The sequence below is a fragment of the Syzygium oleosum genome, unplaced genomic scaffold (assembly GCF_021117445.2).
Source record: "Syzygium oleosum isolate NSW1041296 unplaced genomic scaffold, Sole_v2.1 Sole_v2.31, whole genome shotgun sequence".
Classification (NCBI taxonomy): domain Eukaryota; kingdom Viridiplantae; phylum Streptophyta; class Magnoliopsida; order Myrtales; family Myrtaceae; genus Syzygium; species Syzygium oleosum.
The window spans coordinates 2,290,692-2,314,982 of NW_026607515.1; the positions used below are offsets into that span (position 1 = coordinate 2,290,692).

At 41.3% G+C, this 24,291-nt stretch overlaps 2 protein-coding genes across 4 annotated transcripts; one reads left to right on the forward strand and one right to left on the reverse strand.

Moving 5' to 3' along the window:
- Nucleotides 1-3,183: 3,183 nt before the first annotated feature.
- Nucleotides 3,184-6,545, reverse strand: LOC115683254 (uncharacterized). 3 transcript variants are annotated; one of them, XM_056304143.1, is made up of 7 exons: nucleotides 6,084-6,545; nucleotides 5,160-5,275; nucleotides 4,977-5,065; nucleotides 4,815-4,889; nucleotides 4,551-4,658; nucleotides 4,005-4,100; nucleotides 3,184-3,719 (listed from the first exon to the last, which is right to left on the reverse strand). In XM_056304143.1, exons 1-7 carry the CDS (start codon nucleotides 6,542-6,544, stop codon nucleotides 3,549-3,551), a joined length of 1,116 nt encoding a protein of 371 aa, XP_056160118.1. In that variant the 5' UTR covers nucleotide 6,545; the 3' UTR covers nucleotides 3,184-3,548. The 3 variants fall into 3 exon arrangements, with proteins under 3 accessions (XP_056160118.1, XP_030463580.1, XP_056160119.1); XM_030607720.2 differs by having other exon boundaries at nucleotides 3,184-3,682; nucleotides 6,084-6,543; XM_056304144.1 differs by having other exon boundaries at nucleotides 3,513-3,738.
- A 6,247-nt stretch (nucleotides 6,546-12,792) lies between these two features.
- Nucleotides 12,793-14,674, forward strand: LOC130135322 (uncharacterized). The gene is made up of 3 exons (XM_056304139.1): nucleotides 12,793-13,329; nucleotides 13,426-13,504; nucleotides 14,426-14,674. Exons 1-3 carry the CDS (start codon nucleotides 13,067-13,069, stop codon nucleotides 14,672-14,674), a joined length of 591 nt encoding a protein of 196 aa, XP_056160114.1. The 5' UTR covers nucleotides 12,793-13,066.
- The last annotated feature ends 9,617 nt before the right edge of the window (nucleotides 14,675-24,291 follow it).

The following is a 24,291-nucleotide window of genomic DNA, read 5'->3' on the forward strand; positions in this document are numbered from 1 at the left end:
AATCAACAAAAAAAAAAGGCGGAAAAAAGGTTCACATGCATTGAGGTTGTGAGGCCTGGACTAATTTGAGGCTGCCACTTGGTAAGCATGCGCCATGGACGGGCATGGAGAAAGAGTTGACCCTAAAAGGAGGAAGAACGCAAAATTGGCTGCAAATTTGGATTTATTACATGTCATAAATACGTTAATTTATATTTAACTAGAGATCTTCTATCGTTGACCCACAAATATTTCCCGTGTTAATCAATGAATTCACTCGATCATAAAAAATTTGTACATTAAGAATGCAAATAACCGATTTCGCTTAATGTAATTGAATCTCTAGGTCCATGCCCTTTAGATTACAAATAAGTTGCCTTCTCCTTAGTATCTTAAGCAATAACTTGACTCAGACCACATCGTACACCATAACCATAAGTAGAAAATTTGAAATTGCGATTAATTTGATAGGTGTGATAAAATGGCATACTTATGTACATTTGAATGTTAGAAACTTTATCTCTCGTACATTGGATATATTTGATGTGCAGAAGCCAGTTTTACTAATCAATATATTAGATAGATTCATTGATGAACCAAAGCCAATTCGCCTCGAATTTCAACTTCCAACGTTTGTTGAACGAACAATTCAATATTGGCAAGAAAATTGTCTAAAAAGTCCTAAACTTATTGTACGGTGGCCAATTCAATCATAAACCTTTCAATTGTGTTAATTTAGTCCTAAATCTTTTGAGAATTTGCCAATTTAATCCTAAACCTTTTAACAGGAAAAGTGTCAGAAAAGTTCTAAACTTGTTACATTGGTGTCAATTTAATGTTAAACCTTTTTTTGCGCCAATTCAGTCTTTGTCTTTGTGCCAATTTAGTCCTTTTGGCTAGTTTTGGCCGAATATTGCTGATGTGGATGCCGGCCAGCCTGCGTGGCACCGCTAACACTAACGTCGACAACTTTTAATAATATTATAATATTTTTTGAATTATTTATTATTTCTAATATTTTTTTCTTTTTTTTTTCTTTTTTTTCTTTCCCTTTCTTCTTCCTCCAGCTGGTCGTCGAACTGGCAATGTCGACCTCGCCAGCCTCGTCGAGGCTCGCCCTCGCCAATGACGGCAAACGCGAGCCTCGCCCATTTGCTAGCAAGGCTCGCCCTCGACCTAGCCCTTGCCGGTGAGGCTCCAACCCTTGCCAATAGCTGGTCAAGGCTTGACCCTCGCTAACGGCTGGGCAAGGCATGACTTCGTCGGATTTGGCGAGGTCGGGACTTAACCATGGCCAGCAAGGCTCAAGGCTCACCATATCCGTTGAGGGCAAGCCTCGCCTAGCCGCAAGCGAGGCACGAGACCTCGTTGGATAGCCATGAGGACGACCTCACGCTGGGCTAGCAAGGCATGAGCCTCGCCAGCCATGGGTGAGGCCTAATTGGCGAGGTCGTGCCTCGCCATGGGCTGGGCGAGGCTTGCCTTCGTTGTTGCTGGCGAGAGCGAGCCTTGCCAATGGCTAGCGAGGCTCGCTAGAGGTCGGTGAGGCTGACCCTCATCGGCCTTGGCTTCTAGCTGGTCGCCAGACCGACGACCAACTGGAGGAAGAAGAAAGGGAAGGAAAAAAAAATAGATTTTTTTTAAAAAATAATAAAAAATATTAAAAATATTATTAAAAGTTATTTACGTCAGCACTGACGATGCTATGTAGGCCGATTGATGTCCACGTCAGCAATATCCAACTAAAATTAGTTAGAATGATTGAATTGGCACAAAGACAAAAGGTTTATGATTGAATCAATACCAAAAAAAGGTTTAGGATTAAATATATGTATAGAACTTTTCTAACACTTTTTCCACCTTTTAACAAATTGCCAATATAGTCCTTTTAGATAATTTCGACTGAAAATTGCTAATATTGCGGTCCAGTCAGCACCGACCATCCTACGTTGCAGACCAATGTTGAAATGGACAATTTTTTGATTTATTTTTATTTTCTTTTTTTCTTCATAGGGCCGGCGAACCCTGCTAGTTCTTGGGCAAGGGCCATGGCCTTCACCCTCACTCGCCCTCATTGTGGCTAGTGAGGGGTACAGCGCCCTTGCCGGCCACAATGAGGGCTTACGGGCTCTTGCCTTGGGCCACTGGCTTCGCTGGCCTTGTGAAGAAAAAAAGAAAAAGAAAAAGAAAAAGAAAAGAAGAAATTCAGAAAATTTAAAAAAAATAAAAAAAAATTATCCATGTCAACTCCGGCTACGCAATGTAGAATGTCCAGTTCTGACTGGACCACTACGTCAGCGATTTTCGACCAAAATTAACCTGGAAGGACTATATTGGTAATTCGTTAAAAGGTTTAAGACTAAATTGGTAAGTCCTCAAAAAGTTTAGAACTAAATTAACACGTTGAAAGGTATAGAACTGAATTAGCTACTGTATAATAGATTTAGAACTTTGTGGAGAATTTTCCCCAATATTGTCTATCAAAACACATGAGAACTCCACTCCACTATAATAGTGAGCTCATAGTTGGCCATTTGAGTTTTGGGAAAATGACATAAATGATCCATAAACTTTGACCCAATATGTAATATTATCAATGAACTTTTAATTTGTTTAATGTGGTCCCTGATATTTAGCCAAATGTGCAATATTGTCCCCGAACTTTTGGTACATGTTCAATTTAATCCCAAACTATATGAAATTGTTTAATGTTGTCATTCTTTTAATTCAAGTTAGCGGAATATGTTGATTTAGCTTCCAATCCGGTACATTTGAATAGTGAATAAAGAAAACCTTATACATGGATTATTCACGTAAGATATTCAACTTAATTTGTTTAATTTGTTCAATTCAGAAAAATGATTATCCATGTTATTTGATAACGTTGATTATTATACCCTAATTTGAGTTAAATATCTTATGTGGATAATTCACATGTAACGTTATTCTTTTGTCCACCATTCAAATTTGCCAAATTGAAAGTCGAATTAACAAATTTATCTTAACTTTTATATTAATGAAAATACTATATTAAACATTTTCATATAATCAAAGGATTTTATTGAACATTCAACAAAATTTCAGGGATTAGGCAAATTAAAAGTTCAAGAACAACATTTTACATTGGGCTAAAGTTCGGAGATCACATTGAATAAATAAAAGTTCAAGGACGATATTGCATATTGAACCAAATTTCGAGGACCATTTGTATAACTATTCCTTGAGTTTTCATTGAGAGAAGGAAATATGGCTACACGAGATTCACATCGATCCAACAACTATAGCTCCTTTCCTTTTTAAGCCAGATATACAAGCACAAATAATTGGAAAGTACAAAACTGGCAAAACAATAAAAAAGAAAAGTGAAAAGTTCCCAACATATTGACCTATTGTCTTCAATTCAAAGTGGTCGATTATCTAATCCTTTGATCTAGCTTTATACTGCACCTTTGACCCATTCATACAATGCCCATAGCAGAATCCCCAACAAAGTGTCCCTAATCAAGCTCCTCGTGAGATCTTCAACCCAACCGCCGGTTTTATTGCCCCCGGCCTTATTCCCCGCAAGATCACGGAATCGCAAGTTCCCCTGGTCCGAGATAAGCGCATACACGACCCCGTTCATGTGGCCCTTCCCGATCACTCCCACCACCCTCTTGCAGTTGTTCACGGCCTTGCTCCGCTTTAGGGACCATGCGAGATACTGTGATCGCATACAGGGCGAAGTTGATTGAGCAAAGCTACATATGCAAGAATTTTCTTCAAATATGAACATAAACAAAAAAAAGCAAATGACTAATTAGTAATGCTTTGCTGCCGTATATATGGTGGATGGAATGCACTTCAAACATTGGATGAGTAATCTTCCTCACACCTTAAGCAATCTTGCAATCACGACTCTAATAGAATGAAAAAAAGTTCTGCTCTTCCCTTTATCTACAAGTGAACTGCAATGCATGGTCTGGTGTGCGTAAGCTGAAATGTTGGAGAAGGGTAGCGGTTTAGCTGACAGAGAATGTACTCACCGTGTCTCGTTCATGTATGAGAGGCTGTAGAAGCGCTGGATAAGAAAAACTAAGCTGCTCATACAACTCAAATGTGCTATCCTCAGTGTTTGATTCCTGCAGCAAAACCAGGAATCTGCTTTAGAAACTACCGGTTGTTTACTATACCTATTGGATGTTCTAGAAACTCAATCATCATCCTGGGAGGATGTGAATCGTGAAGAATGAGCATAAAAGGAAGAATGATTTGATTCATCAAGAAGCATTTTACTCCATATTTATCTGGTAGACAAATAGAGACTTAGAAAATTGCCCACAGCTAAATGATTCTGTGCAAGAAATGGTATCTGTATATAAGCTTCCGTTCTAGATGAGGACTTTAAAGACAGAGAATCACAGATGTGGCATAGATAACATCAACCAGAAAAATTTACTCCCAATTTGGATTCGAAAAGGAAACGATGCATAAGAATCTCATGGAGTGACTCTGTTTTATTGCATAGAATATTACAGCTAATTTCTCGTAATACAATGCAAAACAACCAAAAGCTGATCGGGAGAGAGCACCTGAAGATTACTCCCTGATGCATCCGATTGTGATGCTATTCCACGAAAGACAGAGATCACTAGGCTTATTTTCTGATCCCATTTCAAACTATTCCATGCTCTCTCAAGCTGAACAACAAAACATCATAAATGAATTCTTCTGTCAGTCAACTGTCATTGGACCTTAATCATCCTGTCCCAAATCTAATTAATAGGACAAAGAGAAGCTAAATGATCAGACACTTTCTTCATAAATTATGAGACCAGATGTTTAAGCATACATACTGTTATTTCAATTGGCCGATCCCCCAGAACAATCTGAGCACCGATTTCTTCAGATACCTTCCGAGCAGCCCGAAACTGTAGGCAAGAAAATAATTGCAAGTTAAAGAATGTCATAAGAGTTTAAAGGAGTCGATTGCTGAAATCGTGATTTCAGGTCACTACCTCATCTCCGAATGGGCGGTTGACATCTGAGGAGATTTTTGAAGAGAAAATTGCCAAGAGTAGACGTAATGCTAGAGCTGTCTGACCACCTGTCATGAAACCAGACAAAGATCATCTAATTGAGCTTTATTAGCATTTCAAGTGCAGAACAGTACTAACAAGCCTCAAGAAGCTAGAGCTTACCCAAGTTTATGCTACGACCAACGGCACCAAAAAACCCAGTACCACTCAGGGAAAACATGCTGGACCGTAATTGTTGACTAGGATCTCCTTCACTAGATGTGTACATGATCCCAGCTCTGAAAACAAGCTCTGCAACGACTGGAGTTCAGATATAGATAGGACATCAAACTTTTTGGTGCTTATGAGACCTCAAAGTGCCATTTTCAGCCAGAACTCAGAAGCCAAAATATGGAAAACTACTCTCCTTGCTATTACCCGACATAGATAATAAAAATGCAAAATCAAAGGAGCACAATGTTGACCGGTAAATGTGATTTAACATTATGAGCTACTGCAGTATTCATTTTTGAAATGCCCAATGTCTCCATCCGATTTGGGGTGACAAATTGGAAACCATGCATGATAAACTCTTGCAGCATCAGTCAATGGTCAAATTTTTAGCCTGTCAATGATAGCCAACATGCCAGCACAATCGATCGGTTGCTTTCATTATGTCCCTTATCTAACCAACTACGGGCGACTAAATTCTGCACTCAACTAATATTTCTAAACTTAATGCCTAATTCGTCTCATTAACTCGATTCATTTATAAGTGGCCGCACAAGACTTGGTAAATCAACTCCTGCTTTCATCAGGATCTCTCGCCTAACCCCAGCCTGCCAATATTTCCTAGACAATCGAAACAAAATACTGAATATGTACACTACATTCTACCATTTAAGTAACTTACGCATATAAGAAACATGTCGAGTATATATATCAAGCACGTTCACAGTATAACGATGCTGGGTCAAACAAAAAGACAGTGAATCAACTCCTGCGTGTTTCCACTAAATTCGCAATAAATTACTGAACCAGATCAATAATCACATTTCGAGACGACAGCACAAAAAGAAAATGACAAACAAAAGGGTGGAAACTTGCCTGCTCCTACAGAGCTCGACCGCGACGTTGTCGGGCCTCACGGCCCTGACGACCCGCGCCACGTCGTCGGCGGACCGCCGCGAGATGTGGTTGGTCCCCAGCAGCCATATCTCCTCCGGCTCCACGAACTCCGACCTCCAAGCCGGGACCGGGCCGAACTGCCCCTTCCGGACCAGCACGAGGGTGGCGTCGCCCGCCAAGTCCAGCAGCTCCGGGTGCGACGAGGCGATGGAGGCCTTGGAGTCCTCCAAGACCTCTCTCCGGAAGTCGAATCCGTGCGGCGGAGGTCTGATGGAGGCCCTGAAGGGCTTTAGGATTCTGGGTGCGCGTGGAGTTGGGTTGGGTGGGAACACAGGGAAGGGTGAGCTGAGGATGGTGTCCATGGATGCGCGGAAGGATTTGCTTCCACACTCCAAGGATAGAAAGGAAGAGAGTGAGGGGGGCCTTTGTGGTGCTCCCATGGTCGCTTATCATGTGTATATAATTCGTCTACGTATGCAAGGCAAATTAGAAAAATGCTAGATATTCTCGAATTACGAGTAGTTTATTTGGAGGAAAATAAATGATTTGTGAAATTTTTTTTGTTGAAAATTATCGTTCGCATCGCTTCAAAAATAAATAAACGAATAATATTTTCATCGTCCATGAAAATATTTTGACATAAATTGCTGTCGATAATGAAAATATTTTTTAAATTGTTCATTTTTTTGCGAAATAAACGGGGATTAAATTTTATTCGTATCGACACATGGCTCATCCTAGAGGGTCACTCCTTTCATAGCGCCTCTTAGTGGTATACATCTTGATGTTACATAAATGAAGGTTTTAAAGTGGTCCACTTCATAATTGAGTTTCGTGGGAAGAGGATTTTCTAATGTTTATGTACTTTGTTTCTTTCCTTTCCTTATTTTCCACGAGCAGTCTTCCTCGTCGTTTGAAAATTTTTATGGTTTTGAGGTACAATTTAGAGACGAGGTTGATTTAAGCGACGGACAACTAAACAAGTCTCATTATTTAGAAGAAATGTCCCTGTTTTTTTCTAGTTAAGCATGAGCAATTTGTTTAGCTAAGTTTAGACTTTAGTAGAGTTGTTTATCTTCATGACATTTTATTATTTTGGTATGATTGGTGGTGGGCAGCCTCGTGGCACCCTTATGTGATGATAAGGGATTAATCATTGCAATCCAGAGGTGTAATTAGAAAGAGATCAATTTGTATTGTGGCTTATAGTGGGTTTGGCCTTCCCACTATGTTAGATGAAGAACTGGACAACTTACCCATCCATAGAAGGAAAAGGGGTAAACTTTTTTTATTAGTAATTTGATTAGGAATAACTCACTTAAGTGATTAATAACGAGACTATTATTTTGTACATCCTGAAATCTTTCAAGCATACCTTCAATTGGCGGGTTACAAGATACGGACATCATTAATAAGCAAACTTAATAAAAAATAAGCAAGGGAGTGTCTATGTTTGTTTGTCAATCGGAAGACTAGTTGAAATTTAACAAATGGGATGGATGCATGTGCCAAGTAAACCAAGGCAGACCTCGACTTTAATACCTTTTTTTTTGGGGAGAAGGGTAACAATTCGCAATTTAAACCTGTCCAAGATCAATATGTTTCCAAAAACTCAACTAATTAATATCAAATTAACTCCAGCAGCAACCAATCACAATATTCACACAATATCAACCCCGAAATAATAAATATAGTGCTGAAAAAATTAAAGCAAGGCAGAAACAACACCCACAAATTTTACATGGAAAACTCAATGCGGAAAAAAGCATGGGCTACTAAAAACTTCCACTAATCATCAAGAATAGCAGAATACACGATAGTTCATCTCTAATCACACAACTAGAGGCTCTTCACATTAGCAAAACAGCATTATATAATCACCACAAAAACGGATTAACCCAAAGAAACAAGAAGATCTAGCGTTACTAGAGAAATTGAAAGACAATTTGGAGAAGGCTTTCAACAAACTAAACCGATCAACTTTTAGATCTTGATCTCATGAAAAACATACTAAAATTTCAGCCCAGTTTGATAAAGTTTTACCGTCAAATTTATACTGCCTCTTCTCCTCTTGGAAGCAACACTCCTTTTTCTCTGCTATAGCGAACACTCCTCTCTCTGTCTCTCTCTCCTCAATCAAGAACATTCTGCCGTATCGTTTTTTTTTTTATTTAAGATGATGAGTTGGGCCTCACAAGAGGGGTACCCAACCCAAAATATCTCCCCCTTCGCCTCATGAGGGAAGCTCCAACAATGCCCTCTTTATCTCTACAAGAATTGAGTTTCACTATGAACGAAGTTTTACTCATCGTATGGAATTAATCGTCATCAGTGTGGACTTTTTCAAGCGAAAAGAGCTTCTTCTCTAGTTTCTCTCAAATCCAATGATATTTCACATCAATGTGCTTTGATCTTGAATGGAACATTAGGTTTTTCGTACGCTAAATAACACTCATGCTATCACAATATAAAACAAATTTCTCTCACTTCAAACTTAACTCCTGTAGAAATTCCTTCATCCATAAGAGTTCCTTACCTTTTTCGGTAATAGCGATATACTTGCTTTAGTCGTGGATAGAGTAATATATTTTTTGCAATCTTAATTGTCATGAAACCACTCTCCCTACAAAAGTCATCATGTAAGTTGATGTGGACTTTTGAGAGTCAATGTCATTGGCATAATTCGCATCTAAGTAGCCACTCAGCTCAGGCTTCCCGTTTCCATAACACAAGCATAATCTAAAAGGGCCTCTAAGACTCTTCAAGATCCATCTAATAGCAGCCCAATGCTTTTTACCTGGATTTGATAGAAACCCGTTCACAACACCAACTTTATAAGCAATATCCGCTCTTGTACAAATCATGGCATAAGCCAAACTACCCAGGACTGACGCATAAGCAATTTTTGTGATCTCTTTATTCTCTTTCTCATTTGTAGGATACTCTTTATTGCTCATGTTGAATCTCTCTAGAACTTTTTGAATGTACTTCTCTTGATATTGCCAAAGTTTCCTATTCTTCCTATCATGAATAATTCCCATGTCAAGCATTTGCTAAGCCGGCCTAATTCTTTTATTGCAAAAGCTTTACTCAACTCACTTTTCAAGCTTTTAATTTTTTAATCATCATGACCAACTATTAACATGTCATCCACATAAAATAGGAGTTATCTTTACATCAAGCTGCTCAATTTCTAAATCCAAAGTAGCTGCTAAACCAAGAGCAACTTGAATAGAAGGCATTTTTCCCACTGTTGATAAAATCTTTGCAAAACAATTCCTTCATTTTTACAAAAGCCATTTACAATAAGCCTAACCTTGTATTAAGGATGCAAGCTATTTTCTTCGGTCTTTAACTTGTACACCCATTTATTTTTTTTTAGTGTTCTTCACTAATTCAAATGTGTGGTTCTCATGTAAGGATTTGAGCTTCTCTTGCATGGATTCATACCACTCATTCTATTGGTCATACGACATAGCCTCTTGATTATTTTTTAGCTCTCTTGCATCAATGAGTAATACATATTCATGCGGCAGGTATCTCTGTGAAAGTCCACTCTCTCTTGTTGATCTTCTCACTTGAGGTATGCCTGGTTGTTCTTGTTCAACAAGTTGTTCTTGCTCAACGGGCTGTTCGAGCTCAATTATTTCACTTGTCTAACTTGAAGAATCAACATTATGTCGACTCAACAACTTCATGATAACCATGATTTCCTTACACTTCTCCCCAGTGATTTTCACCTAATACGACAATAGGATTTTGGGCTGGAAGTAATGTAGTGTCTTCAAGTTTTAATGCTCAAAGAAAAATGACTTACTTTGTAGCCAGATTTCATAACCTGTAGCCAAATTCTTCATGTTTGTCGCGACCTTACCTCAGAGTGCACCAGCTAAGGGTTTGGCTAATGATTATTAAACCTAGACTTAAATCAAGCTCTCTTAAGCCCTTACCAATTCGTGACTTATGATTCAAGTTCTTATTGAAGCAACAAATCAAAAGGAAAAAAATCAGAATGGTTGCAGTGCTGAATCTTTTACAAATCAGCATGAAGATAACATATTAAGTAGAGTATCCACGAGTTGATCATTTGGAGATCTTTTCTGACTTGTCTTTTATTCGATTTCCTTGTAAATCAAATTGTATCTTTTATCTTTAACTTCTACCATAATTATAGGTGATGATATCTCTATTTATACTGTACAACATATTAATGAAAAGTAACGCTTCATCGACTCAATTCTTTATTTTCTTTATGGTATCAGAGCTCGAGGTCTTTGTTGACACCTAAATTTTGCCTAGTCCATTTAGGGTTTTATCGCATAAAAAATTAGGGTTTAATTTTTTAACCCCTAAACCAAAAATATTTTCGTTAAATTACATGGCATATAGACATTAGGTGCATTTACATTAATACGGCATATTAGAACATATTTTCATTGTTTACTTTCAAAAAAGAAAAAAAAAGTAATTATAAAAAATTATTATAAAAAAATTTAAAAAAAAAAGAGAAAAAAAGAAGGACCAGCGTTATTCAACGCTGGCCCACTGCCCTTTTCCTCTTTGACCCATTCTGCGCTGTCCTTCACAATCGGGAGAAGGCCAGAACGAAGTAAAACGCAGAAGCAGGTGCAGAAGCGACAAAGCAGAAGAAAGGGGGCGCATCGAGGGCGGCGCAGCGCTTCCGACCTGCATCGAGAAGATTTGCAGCCGTTTTAGCAAAAAACGGACCTGATTTGGTCCTAGGGAGAGGATCGGCTGCTGGCGCATGATGAAATAGGGAAGGGCGCGCTAATCCATGGCTCCCTCGAGCTGGAAATGGAAGGGGCGTAGAGCAGAGGTGTGCGTCCCTAGGGGAAGCAGAGAGAAGGGGATCATCCTCCTTCTCTCGGCATTAAAAGGAAGAGATCTGACCGAGAGGAGGGGAGAGAGGGAGAGCTCCGAAAAACAGAGAGAGCGAGACTGAGAGCGTTGGGGAGTGGGATCTGAAGTCGGAAGGTCTGCTGTGGGTGGCCGCCGTGCCTCAACCGTGGCCGGCGAAGCTCCGACGCATCCCGTTCCACACGGTAGGTTCCGGTCCGAAGCCCTTCTCGGGTTGTGCTTTGTGATTTGGGGGTCGATTTTCCGAGGATCTCGGCCCGGAAGCGCGCGAGGTAACCTGATATAGTCCGCTCTGTCAAACTTGTCCTCGTTCGTCGCTGCCGAGCCGGGTAGGGAGCTCCATCGACCCCCCTGTTTCACCCGAACCGTGCTCTGTTTTCGGGGTCTCGGCTGATCGGGGGCTGAGGCCCGCCAACTGTTTGATAAAATGCTCAGATGAGATCTGCATCCCTGCTTTGTGCTTGAAACTGAGTCGTTCTTGCGCCGTTCCATTCCCAGACTTGTTGTTTTATCCGTGTTGATTCAAGCTTTAATCGGTCCCGTTTTTGCCATCACGATCGTCGATCGTTGTGTGTTTTGTGCGTTTGCTCGAGGTGAATCAAAAGGGGGTCCGGCGGTGGTCATGGTAGTCGGCCGTCGCTTGCCAAGCTCCGACGTCGTCCGGCGTGGGGGCTTGGTCGACGGCGGAGCTCCTTGGTAGCCCGGCGAGAGGGCCGGTCGAGCGGAAACCGCGGAACAGGGGCGACGGAACGCAGGCCTGAGTCGAGTTTGTCGGGGGTGTTGAGGCCGAAGCCTGGGCCGTAGGTGAGCATGAATGCACAATCTACTGAGGACACATTAGTTTTAGGAGACTTGATCATTGAGGTCTTCGTGTAGAGATTTCTATTATGCTTTCTCGGTTTGTTCTGGGTTCGTTGTGGGGGGCTCCAGAAAGAAGAAGACGATCTGGGCATGCAGAGAAGAAAGAGCAAGTGAAGAAAAAGAATAGAAAAGAAGAAAAAAAACAAAAAGAAGAGGAAAGCAAGAGAAAAGTCAAAGAGAAGTGTTCAGAAGGAGAAAATATTCAGTGGTTTATTAGTATCACGTCACATGCCCACGTGGTGTATATTTGCTCGCGTGGATCCATTAAAAAATCGGCATGTGGTATCTGACGTGGAGAGACACGGAGAAAGAGAAAGCCCTATTATGGGAGGCTCTCTCTCCTCTGCACCCTACTCCCGTTGAAAGAAGACCCGGGGAAGGCACGAGCATTAATTGCCATCCTCTCTCCTCGTTCTTTTTCAAGTTTGAATGAAATGTCTCTCACCTGAAACTCTTCTCCTTCTCTCCCGCTCCCTTCCCAGATTGTTTCTCTCCCTCCTCCTTCATCTTCTTTTTGTGTTCTTTGCTTCATCCTTCCGGCGAAAAGCGGACGGCCTGTCCCCTCGTGGCCGTCGGCTCCGCTACGTCGCCGTCGCCTCCGCCTCATGGCCGTCGGCTCCGCCTCGTGGCCGTCGCTTCCGTCTCGTGGTTGTTAGCTCCGCCTTGTGGCCGTGGGCTCCGCTCATCGCCATCGGCTTCGCCTCGTCACCTCCGCCACGTGGCCGTCGGCTCCGCTTGTTGCCGTCGGCTCCGCCTCGTGGCCGTCGCTTGCGCCTTGTGGTCGTCGACTACGCCTCGTGGTCGTGGGCTCCGCTGAAACGTCATTGTCGCCAAGCGCTGCCGCCTCAGTCGCCTCGGCCTGCGGCCGTCGGCTCAGCTCGACTCATTCTCGCGCTCGTGGCCATCGGCCTCGTGACCGTCGGCTTCGGCTCGTCGCCTCCGCCTTGTCACCTCCGCCACGTGGCCGTCGGCTCCGCTTGTTGCCGTCGGCTCCGCCTCGTGGCCGTCGCTTGCGCCTTGTGGTCGTCGACTCTGCCTCGTGGTCGTGGGCTCCGCTCGTCGCTGTCGCCTCTGCCCCGTCGCCTCCGCCACGCGGCCGTCGGCTCCGCTTGACTCGTTCTGCCTCGTGGCCATCGGCCTCGTGGTGTGGGCTCTGCTCGTGGCTGTGGGCTTCACCTCGTGGCCTCCGCCTCGTTTTGCCTCGTCACCATCGGCTCCGCCTCATGGCGTGGGCTTTGCCTCGTGGCCTCGGCCTTGTGACCTTCGCCTCGTGGCCGTCGGCTTCGCCTCATCGCCTCCGCCTCGTGGCGTGGGCTCCGCTCGTGGCCGTCGGCTCCGCCTCCGCCTCGTGGTTGTCACCTCGTCCTCGTCGCCTCCGCCTCGTGGCTGTTGGCTCCGCCTCTCTACCTCGTGGCTATTGGCTTTGCTTGTCGCGGTTGCCTCCGCCTCCGCCTCCGCCTCCATGTCCGCCTCTAGGGCCGATCAGGTTAGGTGCCATAAATTTTAATCCACCACAAGTAATAAATTTATAGTTCATATTAAAGTTGGTTAGAGCCATGGTAATCCGCTTCGTCCATATCAGGTTAGGTGCAATAAACTTTAATCCGTCTCTCCATCGGCTCTGCCTCGTGGCCGTCAACTCCGCCTGCGGAGCCGGTCAAGTTAGGTTCTATGAACTTTAATCCACCGTAAGTAATGGAATTTGAGACCATATTAAAGCACGGCGATTTGCCTCGTCCATTTTAGGTCCTGCTATAAACTTTAATCTGCCTCTGCCTTGTCTGCTCCGCCTCAAGCTCATCGCCTCTGCCTTCGAAGCCCCATCGGCTCCAAAGTTTTCAGGTTTTTCTGTGTTCTCGGTGATTGAATTGGAAACTAAAGTTTCCAACTTTAGTGAAATTTTGACAGATCACGATTTAGGAATAGATGTGTTGTCTGTTCTGTTTTCATGGAACTAACTGTTAATTGTTAATTGGGAGGGCTCTCAAGTGGGTATAACTATCTTCGGTTTCTTCGCACTATTATATTTTCGACAATTGATGTTATATTAGAGTGCCAAAAAACTCGGTTTGATGTTGATCAACAGCAATTCTTGATTTTCTTTTTTGTTCCTCTGTTAGTTTTGTCACTGTAGGTCACTGGGGTGAAGTTTAGAGCACATGCTTATCCTGTGTAAAGACATGATAAGTGGTCTTATTAAATGATTTTGTTAAATGAACTAAAAAGGTTGTTATAGGTTTTATTATGAAGCTTTTTACTTATCTATTACATTGATTTGTTATTCACAAACTGTTGTTTGAATTACTTTTTGTTGATTAAATCTAATATAATTTTGATTATATGATATTATTACTTTAGTATGACATCTCGAGGATCTTCAAATTGGTCGGTTGATTTGCCATCCAAGATATGTCCATGTCCTCAAGGGAAATTATGCATGGTAAAAAAAGTGCAAAAAAATCCTATTAATCGAGGAAGGTTATATTATGCTTCGACTTGTAATGTAAGTGTATCAATTTACCATATTGTGCATGTAGTGACATTTGTAATACTTGATATTGCTTTACACTAATTTTTTTCAGACAGATAATTGTCGAGGCTTTGTGCAATGGGTTGAAGATTATATTGAGGAATGCAGGATCTATTCACCTAAAAGTGTGGACGTAGTCAATTCTGGAGAGGCATCAAGCGAAAATGAAGAATTGGCAATCGTAAAAGGAGATTTGAAGTTGATTAGAAAAAAAAATAGGCTTTATTATGTCAATGATAATATTATATGGAGTCATCGTATCTTTCCTTCTTGGAATTATGATATCTATGTTACTATATAGGTAATTATCATGGAGTTAATCTTGATGGTTATGTAGAACTTGTTTTACTTAGAGTACAATGAATTTGTCTTTCTTAAGACGATTATGTAGAGGTGATTTATGATTATTCGGTATTGGCTCGTCCAATTTTGATTCCATAATTAATCGAATCGAACTCGAGTTCGAAATTGATACTATGTCGGGTCGACTCAATTTGATTACCCTATTACTACTAGACTGTAAGGTAATTTTGATCTTCAGTAAAAATCAGTTCAAAATTGACTGGTAAGTACATTAGGTGATTGGCTCTTGCGCACAGTGAACAGTGGTTCGGATAGGACTATTGCTTCGGATAATTTAGTGTTGGATGGAGAGAATTCGAATGCATCCCCTTGTTTTGTTTCTTAGGGACTTTTAAAATCATGTCTTACCTCATAGGAGTAGGAGGTTGACAGTATACAGATGTAAGTCGAGAGCAAACCATTTTCATGCATTCCTGTCAACAAATCTATCTAACTTGCCATTCACGCTAAACGCAGAATGCCTAGATGATACAAGTTCTAAGCTACACGAAAGAAACCAATATGCATTCTAAGGTAGCGTCTCATAGACCACTCTATCATTAAATGATGCCGTGTAGGAGATCGGGATATGGAAAATTGACATAAGTGGAAAAGTTGCATGGCATGATGTTACTAATAAGTACTTTACTTGTCAAATAGTAAATGAAATGGTGGGTGATTCTGCAAAAACTAGCAAACATGCCTAATCCCACTCGTTTAAAATTGATTGATGGACTGTACTTGATCAACGTTCAAATAACATAAACGTGTTGTTTAGTGGCAGATCCGCTTTATTCGAGTAATTCAGCAATTTCCAGCTCCATCTAGCCCCGACATTCATACCTATTCATGCTACTACCGTTGCACTTATCACGCTCCGTCAAGAAAATTTAATTGACAGAAGGTCTTCCTCAAAAAATAGATGACTGGAAATGATGGAAAAAACACATCATATGTTGGAAATGATGGAAAAAACACATCATATGTTTACGGATTTATTGTGCCTTACACGTTGATGCATCATCATACACCTTACAGTCTACTTGTCGAAATCAATACTTCAGTAAAAATCAGTTTCTTCACAAAACATCAACTAAAGTCAAAACTTAACCCTCCACAATCTGTGACAAAGTCTAATGAGATAGCACAGCTAATTCTGTGCTTTGGCCAAAACATCACCCTGAATCTGCGATCTCTCACTCCATTTATAGAAGCAGTTGACTGATACACATCCAAAACTAAATCATTTGCTTTATCTCCAATAGCATGAATAGCAACCTGAAAACAACAAAACAAAGCTTTCAATTGTCAAACATTAGAGAAGTATAACAATTTCAAGCAGCTTACGTTGAGAAATTACTTGAAGCCCGGATTTATCTGTAGTCACAGTTATGTTGAGAAGCCTCTCATGTTCTATAAGTTGCAAACCGCGATTATGAGGCTCATTTACATAAGGCTGTGAAAACAAAGCACACATGAGCAATAACAATTACTAGGTTACATGAATAGAATTTATGTTCTTGTCATTCATCAATACAATAGATTGTCGCTACCAACCTACCAACAGGCCTGCCTTCGGTTGAAGGTAAACCAGAATCAAGTAAAACATGACATGAAATACTTTGAAGGAGAATCGACCGTTAGTTCCCACAACAATTTCAAGTGTCTCGCTATGGATTTCTCAGTAACCAAGCAACAATCAAGAACCCAAGAAGTTCTCGATGCCGTTGCAAGTATAAGGGGAAAACTGTTGTAGTTTCAGCTAACTTCTAATTTTGTATCAGAATGATTGATATCCTGCCAACAGACAATGCCGTTTCCAAATACAATAGTAGTTGAGGTACTTCTTAAAGAAACCAAAGCTCTGTAGGGAGAATATTAATAGAGTCCCAACCCACTCGCCACCCTTGCACCATGACCAGGAATATACTGGAAATTACAACCCGTACACACTAATAGAGGCATCACCAATTAAATTAGCTACTCAACTCAATAGCTTCTCTTAACTAGCAACGATTATGTCCATTATGTGCCATCAAAAATCATGTTCTGATCTGATTTGATTCATTGAATCTTAGGAACACTTGTACAGTATCAACATTACCTCCTCTTGCTGCTCCTTCGTTATTTAGGTGACTCTTACTGCTCCTCTTGCTATTTACTCAAAACACCATTAGAGGAGGAACTAAATGACACTGACATTGTGAGAGGTGCAAAGCTTGTGCCATCACCGCAAGCTTTTTCCACAAAAATTGTGCCATCACTGCAAGCTATTTCCACAAAAATTGAGCTTGTAAGCTCAGTATTCACAAAAATTGACATTGTTAAGTTGCTAGCAATATAACCAAGGGTCAATCCTGCACAAAAGTAAGAGTATCATAATAACTTCATGCATTTAATTGATTAAATACTTTGTATAAGAATAACTTCATGCGTTTCATTGATAAAATCATTCTATCATATTAAACAAGCATTACACCTTGTGTGAGGCGCCTCCTGCGCATGAAGACATTTTTCTGTTTCGCTTTTCACTAGCACCCTTCAACCGAGTATTTGGTACACCTTTTGGTCTTCTCCGAAGGGGATCAAGTATTTGAATTTCACCGTTTTCTTCAACTTCAGCTTCATCACTTTCCACCAAGAAATTGATACAATCATTACCTGTCAAAGATTGCATTTTGCTTGTGATATGGGAGCGAAGACGCAGCAAAGTTGTAGTTGCAAGCTCCTCCGTAACATCATGGTTTGCACTAACATTCATAACACTGAAAGCCAATTGCATCAATCTCTTCAAGCGCAATGTTTTTGACTCTACCGCAGCATGAGAGCTTTGTCCAACATCACAATAAGTCCTTTGTTTTGCAGCTTTTGTCCACCTCTTCAGAATGTATTGTGAAGGAATGCTTGTAACATTTACAACATGTTTCAAGATGCATAAAGTATGCCTACACAACCATCCTTGCATTTCAAATAACTTGCAGCTACATGTAATGGTTAAATCAGTTGGACTAAAACAAACAACATGCCTCCTTTCACTACTTTCAGTTGCCACGATATAAGTGTGCACTGGCCCATCAATTTCTGATCTACAAATAAACACAGACAAAGCATGCAAGAACTCATCCTGGAATTTCCTATAAATGACATGAGTGTATACATTTGCAGCATGTTTCAAAATTCCACTATTTTGAACTATAATCTGCGGCTTTCCTCGAGCACACTCAAAATCATCAACAAATTCGGAGTTGCGCATTTTTTCTGCTTGCTTCTCATAATGATTGACAAATTCAGACAAAGTCATGGTCTTACACGCCATATCTTGGAAGACATTATTTGTGCTCTCACTTCTTTGTGTGGATCTAATTCCTGCGGAAAAAATATCTCGACCAAATGCAGGACACCATTTATGACGCAGCCAGTACAATTTATCCAACCATTTGTGGTCCCCCAAGCTCCATTCTTGACACATAGCTTTCCAAACATTCTCCATTTCCAATTCGGATTCACAATGATATAAAAGCTTATGCCAATAGTTATCGCGAAAACTCGATTTTCTAAGAAGATGCCCAATATGATGCGTAGCATTTTTCGCAATGTGCCATACACATAAACGATGATTACTAGTTGGAAGAACAGTCTTAATGGCATTTGCCATGGCATGATCTTGATCGGTGAAAATAGTCTTTGGTGCTTTATTACCTATTGCCTCTAAAAAGGATTGAAATGCCCAAACAAAAGAAGCAATAGTTTCATCCAATAAAAATGCACAACCAAAGAAAACATTCTTCCAATGATGATTCAAGCCAACGAAAGGTGCACATATCATATTGTACTTATTTGTACGATAAGTTGTATCAAATACCACCACATCTCCAAAACTTTCATAGTCAAGCTTGGATACACCATCAGACCAAAAAAAGTTGGTTAGTCTTTGATCCTCATCCAGTTGAAATGTATAAGAAAAATTGCTTCCATTTGATTGTAAGAAATTAAAATGATTAATGAGACTTTGACAATCACCCGCACTAATCAAGTCCCTTCTCTTCGATTGTAAGAAATTTTGACAATCACGTAAAGTAAAACCAATATTCTCCTGTCCTCCCGCTTCACCACTCAGGTAAGAATACGCTTTTGTAGCCCTTCTACTAGCTCCAGCCATTGAAGTCAAAATACTTTTATTAGTATCTGTCATATGCCGGTATGATCGTATCAAATGTTTCTGTTTATCGTCAATGAAAGGATGATTATGAATATCCTTAAACTTGTCGACTATCCAAACTCCATTTTCAATTTTGAATTTTATGCAAGCTTGACATCCAGTTCTCTTCACTGTCCTATAAACATCTCTTTGTTCATGAGGTGGGATTGGTGGAGAGTATCCTTCACAATTACAAAGAAATGTGCATGTTCGCAATATTCCTTTACTAGTGTTTGCCTTTTGTCCTCTTCTCACTCCAAATCCCTTGAAAATTGCATATGCATTGTATGTCTTATATGCTTCATCCTCATTAGCAAATATCATGCCAATTCTAAATTCAAATTCTTTATCAACATTATGCACGATGATATTATCCTCAGCAGCCTCTACAAATTATTAAAAGAAAAAATCTAGTCATTTAAATAAGGCATATAAAGAGAAAATAAACTTTAATTATAAAAAGATGATTTATACCCATTTGTCCTGAGAATAAATCCAACTAGCAGTGAAGTACTTAGAATAACCTGTAAAAAATTCGTGCAAATGTAAGTGAGTATAAAAGATTGCGAAGTGTGCATATTTCAATCATAATAGAAAACGACATATTCACTTTGAGTACAAAAGATTGCAAAATTATCATAGCTTGGCAGGTTTCATTCATACTGATTACAGTGGGCGCTACTGCACTTTAAAATTTTGTCCATATGTCTATTCTATATAAACTTTAATTACTCAGTGCTTGTTTGGATTCACTCGGCTGAGAAGTTGTTGATGAATCTTATTGTTGAGTATTTGCTTTGTAGTTTCCAATGAGAAAGTACTACTTAGAGTGATACCTGACCTATTCTAAGAAACAACAAAATTTTGACTTATCTTTTTGTGCCTTATCGGTGCTTACGATCCTTACTCAATTCACGGGAGTGTGCATATTTCAATCATAATAGAAAAAGAAATACTCACTTCTTTGCAAGCCAAATTTGTTTTTGTCTTGGCTCTTTGTTATGCAGCCAACAGGAACATTACTTCCTCCAACTAGGCGGAGCCGACGATCAATCTCCATGAGTAGAGTCCACGCCACGAGGCAGAGCCAACGGCCACAAGGTGAAGCCCACGGCCATGAGCGGAGCCCACGCCACGAGGCGGAGGCAACGAGCCGAAGCCGACGGTCACGAGGCCAATGGCCACGAGGCAGAACAAGTCGAGCGGAGCCGACGGCCGCGAGGCGGAGTCGACGGCCGCGTGGCGGAGGCGACGGGGTAGAGGCGACAGCGACGAGCGGAGCCGACGGCCACGAGGCGGAGCCGACGGCAACAAGCGGAGCCGACGGCCACGTGGCGGAGGTGACAAGGCGGAGGCGACGAGCCGAAGCCGACGGTCACGAGGCCGATGGCCACGAGGCAGAACGAGTTGAGCGAAGCCGACGGCCGCGAGGCGGAGGCGACGGGGCAGAGGCGACAGCGACGAGCGGAGCCCACGACCACGAGGCAGAGTCGATGACCACAAGGCGCAAGCGACGGCCACGAGGCGGAGCCGACGGCAACAAGCGGAGTCGACGGCCACGTGGCGGAGGTGACGAGGCGAAGCCGATGGTGATGAGCGGAGCCCACGGCCACAAGGCGGAGCTAACAACCACGAGACGGAAGCGACGGCCACGAGGCGGAGCCGACAACCATGAGGCGGAGGCGACGGCGATGTAGCGGAGGCGACGGCGATGTAGCGGAGCCGACGGCCACGAGGGGACAGGCCGTCCGCTTTTCGCTGGAAGGATGAAGCAAAGAACACAAAAAGAAGATGAAGGAGGAGGGAGAGAAACAATCTGGGAAGGGAGCGGGAGAGAAGGAGAAGAGTTTCAGGTGAGAGACATTTCATTCAAACTTGAAAAAGAACGAGGAGAGAGGATGGCAATTAATGCTCGTGCCTTCCCCAGGTCTTCTTTCAGCGGGAGTAGGGTGCAGAGGAGAGAGAGCCTCCCATAATAGGGCTTTCTCTTTCTCCGTGTCTCTCCACGTCAGATGCCACGTGCCGATTTTTTAATGGATCCACGCGAGCAAATATACACCACGTGGGCATGTGACGTGGTACTAATAAACCACTGAATATTTTCTCGTTCAGAAGGGGAAGAGGGAAAGACCACGTGAGGAAAAGAAAAGGATAAAGAAAAGAGAAAAAAGAAAAAAAATAAAAAATCAGAAAAGAGAGAAAAAAATATAAATAAAAATAGAGCACCTCGGGTCGGGCGAGTCGGGTCGCGGGCGTTAGGGTTTTTCGCGAGTCGATGTGGCGGCTGGAACCCGGGTCGAGGAAGCGCGTCGAAACCGGGTAGGGTGTATTAGGTTTTGGGTTTTTTAGTTGAATTAGAATAGTTTTTTTTTTAGGTCTTGGGCCATTTTGCGAATGGGCCGAATTTGCGAATTGGGCTAGGTTGTCATTTAGGCTTTATTTCGTAGTGGGCTGGGCTTGTGTGCTTTTTTTATTTATTTGGATTTTGGAGTATTCCGAATTAGGCCTTCGCGGAGCCCACCTTTTGGTGGACCCGGGCCGGCGCGCCCGGGTTGGCTCCGACCAGGGTCGGATGTGGAGATCCAACCTGGGTCCATTTTATATTATAATAATATTATATTATTATTTTAATATTAAAATTTTTTTAATTTTTTTTATTTTAAAAAAAATTCGAAAATAAAAAAAATACTATCTAGGCTTTGGAATTGGCTTTTCTTGCCCCTTTTGTGTGATTAGTGTCATGTTTGATTGCACGTCATTTGATTCACACACTTTGGATTGCGCATTTAATTTAATGGTCGATTATGCATGCTAGGTTCATGTGTCGATTGTTGCTTCCCTTAACTTGATTAGGAGGAAAATTTTGAGACTCCCGATTAGTGTGAACATGTTAGGTGGTGAATTGAACGAGATTAGGTACCGAAAGGGCACTAGTTGGTCAATTAGTGTAATCAAGTCCCCGTACTCATTGAATCTCTGGTTCGTAGAAGTGAAGCATTTCTCCCATGCTTTACTTGGGTGTCTAATCAACCCACCAAAAACTGATTAGTGGCGACTCCTAGTTGAAATTGATTTGCATGTTAATAACTTAAACTTAAGTCGCGAATTGGTATGGGTTTGGGAGAGCTCGAGCTAGGTCTAACTTAGTAATCCATTAGCCAAACCACCTAGGCGGCGGGGCCGGTTCGAGGAGGTCGCGACAGTCCTGAATTCAAATCTTTCCAGGCCCCAATTGTCTCTCCAATTAAATATGTCCCCACTTAAGTCTAGGCAAAAAGACCACATTAAGCGTGAGGGGGAGTGTTAGAGAAATTAAGTATTAAACCACGCCTTCATCCAACAGCTTAAGCTTTTAGAACAGTTGACGGTGGTCTCGAAAAATCTCACATGGTATCATGTGATAGAACTGGACTCAAATGCTTTGTCTGCTACTCTCTCTAATTATGTGATACAACCAGCAAATAGTGAATCTTTACTTCAGTCTCAATCTGAAGCTTCCACATCATCAATGCATCTCATGGTTACATGTTCAAAGGTCGGGATCTCGAAACCAAACACCAAGTATGTCAATATAGCAGTATCATCTATCCCTCCCGAACCACACACTGTCCATTTAGACTTAAAACACCCTGGTTGGAAAGCCGCTCTACTTGAGGAGTTGGATGCTCTTGCAATCAACAAAACATGGGAATTAGTTCCCCATCATCCCTCAATGAATGTGGTTGGATGGAAATGGATATATAAGACAAAGCTACATGCCAATGGTTCACTTGACCGATTGAAAGTCCGACTTGTTGCAAAAGGCTTTCATCAAGAGGAGGGCATTGACTTCTTAGAAACTTTTAGTCAAGTAGTCCAACAAGCCACAATTTGCATTGTCCTATTTGTTGCTACTATTTAGAATTGGGAAATTCGCCAATTAGATGTCAAGAACGCCTTCCTACATGGCGATCTTGATGTTCCTATCTATATGGAATAACCACCGGGTTTCCGTGATTCATTTCATCATGACCATGTTTGCTTACTTCGACATGCGCTGTATGGCCTCAAACAAGCTCCTAGGGCATGGTTCGACAAGTTCAGTGATTTTCTTTTCGAATATGGATTCTTCCGCAGCACTGCTGATTCATCACTATTTGTTTATCGTCATTATGGTCATATTATTATTCTATTGCTCTACGTGGATGATATAGTCCTCACTGGTGATTCCTCAAAATTACTAAACCTTCTTGTGCAGGCACTTGGTCAAGTGTTTTCCATGAGAGACCTTGGCACTCTTCATTATTTCTTGGATATTGAAGTCAATCGCTCCACTAATGGACTTTATCTCACAACAAAAATATGCCTTGGATCTTTTGAGTCGAGCTTCAATGGCGCAATATAAGTTGATTGCTACTCCACTAGCTACCAAGCAACCATCACTCAAACATGGTGATAAGCCCTATGCCGATCCATCCCATTTTTGAAGTATTGTAGGCGCTCTGCAGTACCTTACCCTTACTCGTCCGGATCTCTCGCTTGTGGTTAACATAGTTTGCCAACATATGCATGCCCCAACTGTTGCTCACTATTGTTGAGGAAAACTCCTAATGAATTTTGAAGCTGACAAAACTCTCGATATTTATCTTGTGAATCTGACATGCATTCCATTCCAGGTTAATATATTCTAGAAGTTCAGAAGGAAATATCAGACTTTACAAGTTTTCAGAACTAAAAGTTCAGACTCAGATATAAGATATTCAGACTTTACCATAAAAGTCATTCAAACTCTAATTATGAAATATTCAGATTTTACTGAAGACCTACACTGACTCAGGTTCTGATTTAGAAATTCTTTAGACGCAATAATTATGCAGACGCAGATGCTGAAATTTCTCAGACGCTGAAGTTTTTCAGACACAGAAGCAAAACTAATTCAGAAAGAATCACAATAGCTAGTGATCTGGCATGGATTTCACAAAAAAGGAAGGTTTTGATTGACTCAATCTCAATCTAATTGATTGATAATCAAACATTATGACAAGTATGCATTACAACGGATAAAGCTCTACTTATGGAAACCAAGATTCTAATTGTATGCGTGACCAGAATCAGCGGGATTCAGATTTTGTCAACCAACGGCTACTCAATCCATTTTATACAAATCTGTCCAAAATGAAGATTGGAAGATGATCCTCTGAAGACTGTCCAACGGCTAGTTTGGTAGTGGAGGAGTATAAAAGGAGACCTACGAGAAGCAAAAGAAGTACGAAATCGAGAATCAACAAGTCCAAAGTCTGAGTATACTCCGATCCTGTTTCTTGTCTTTCTTGAGCTAAATATTAAAATCTTGAGGGACACTTTGTAAGAGTGATTGTGTGAGATAAAGAGTCCTATCA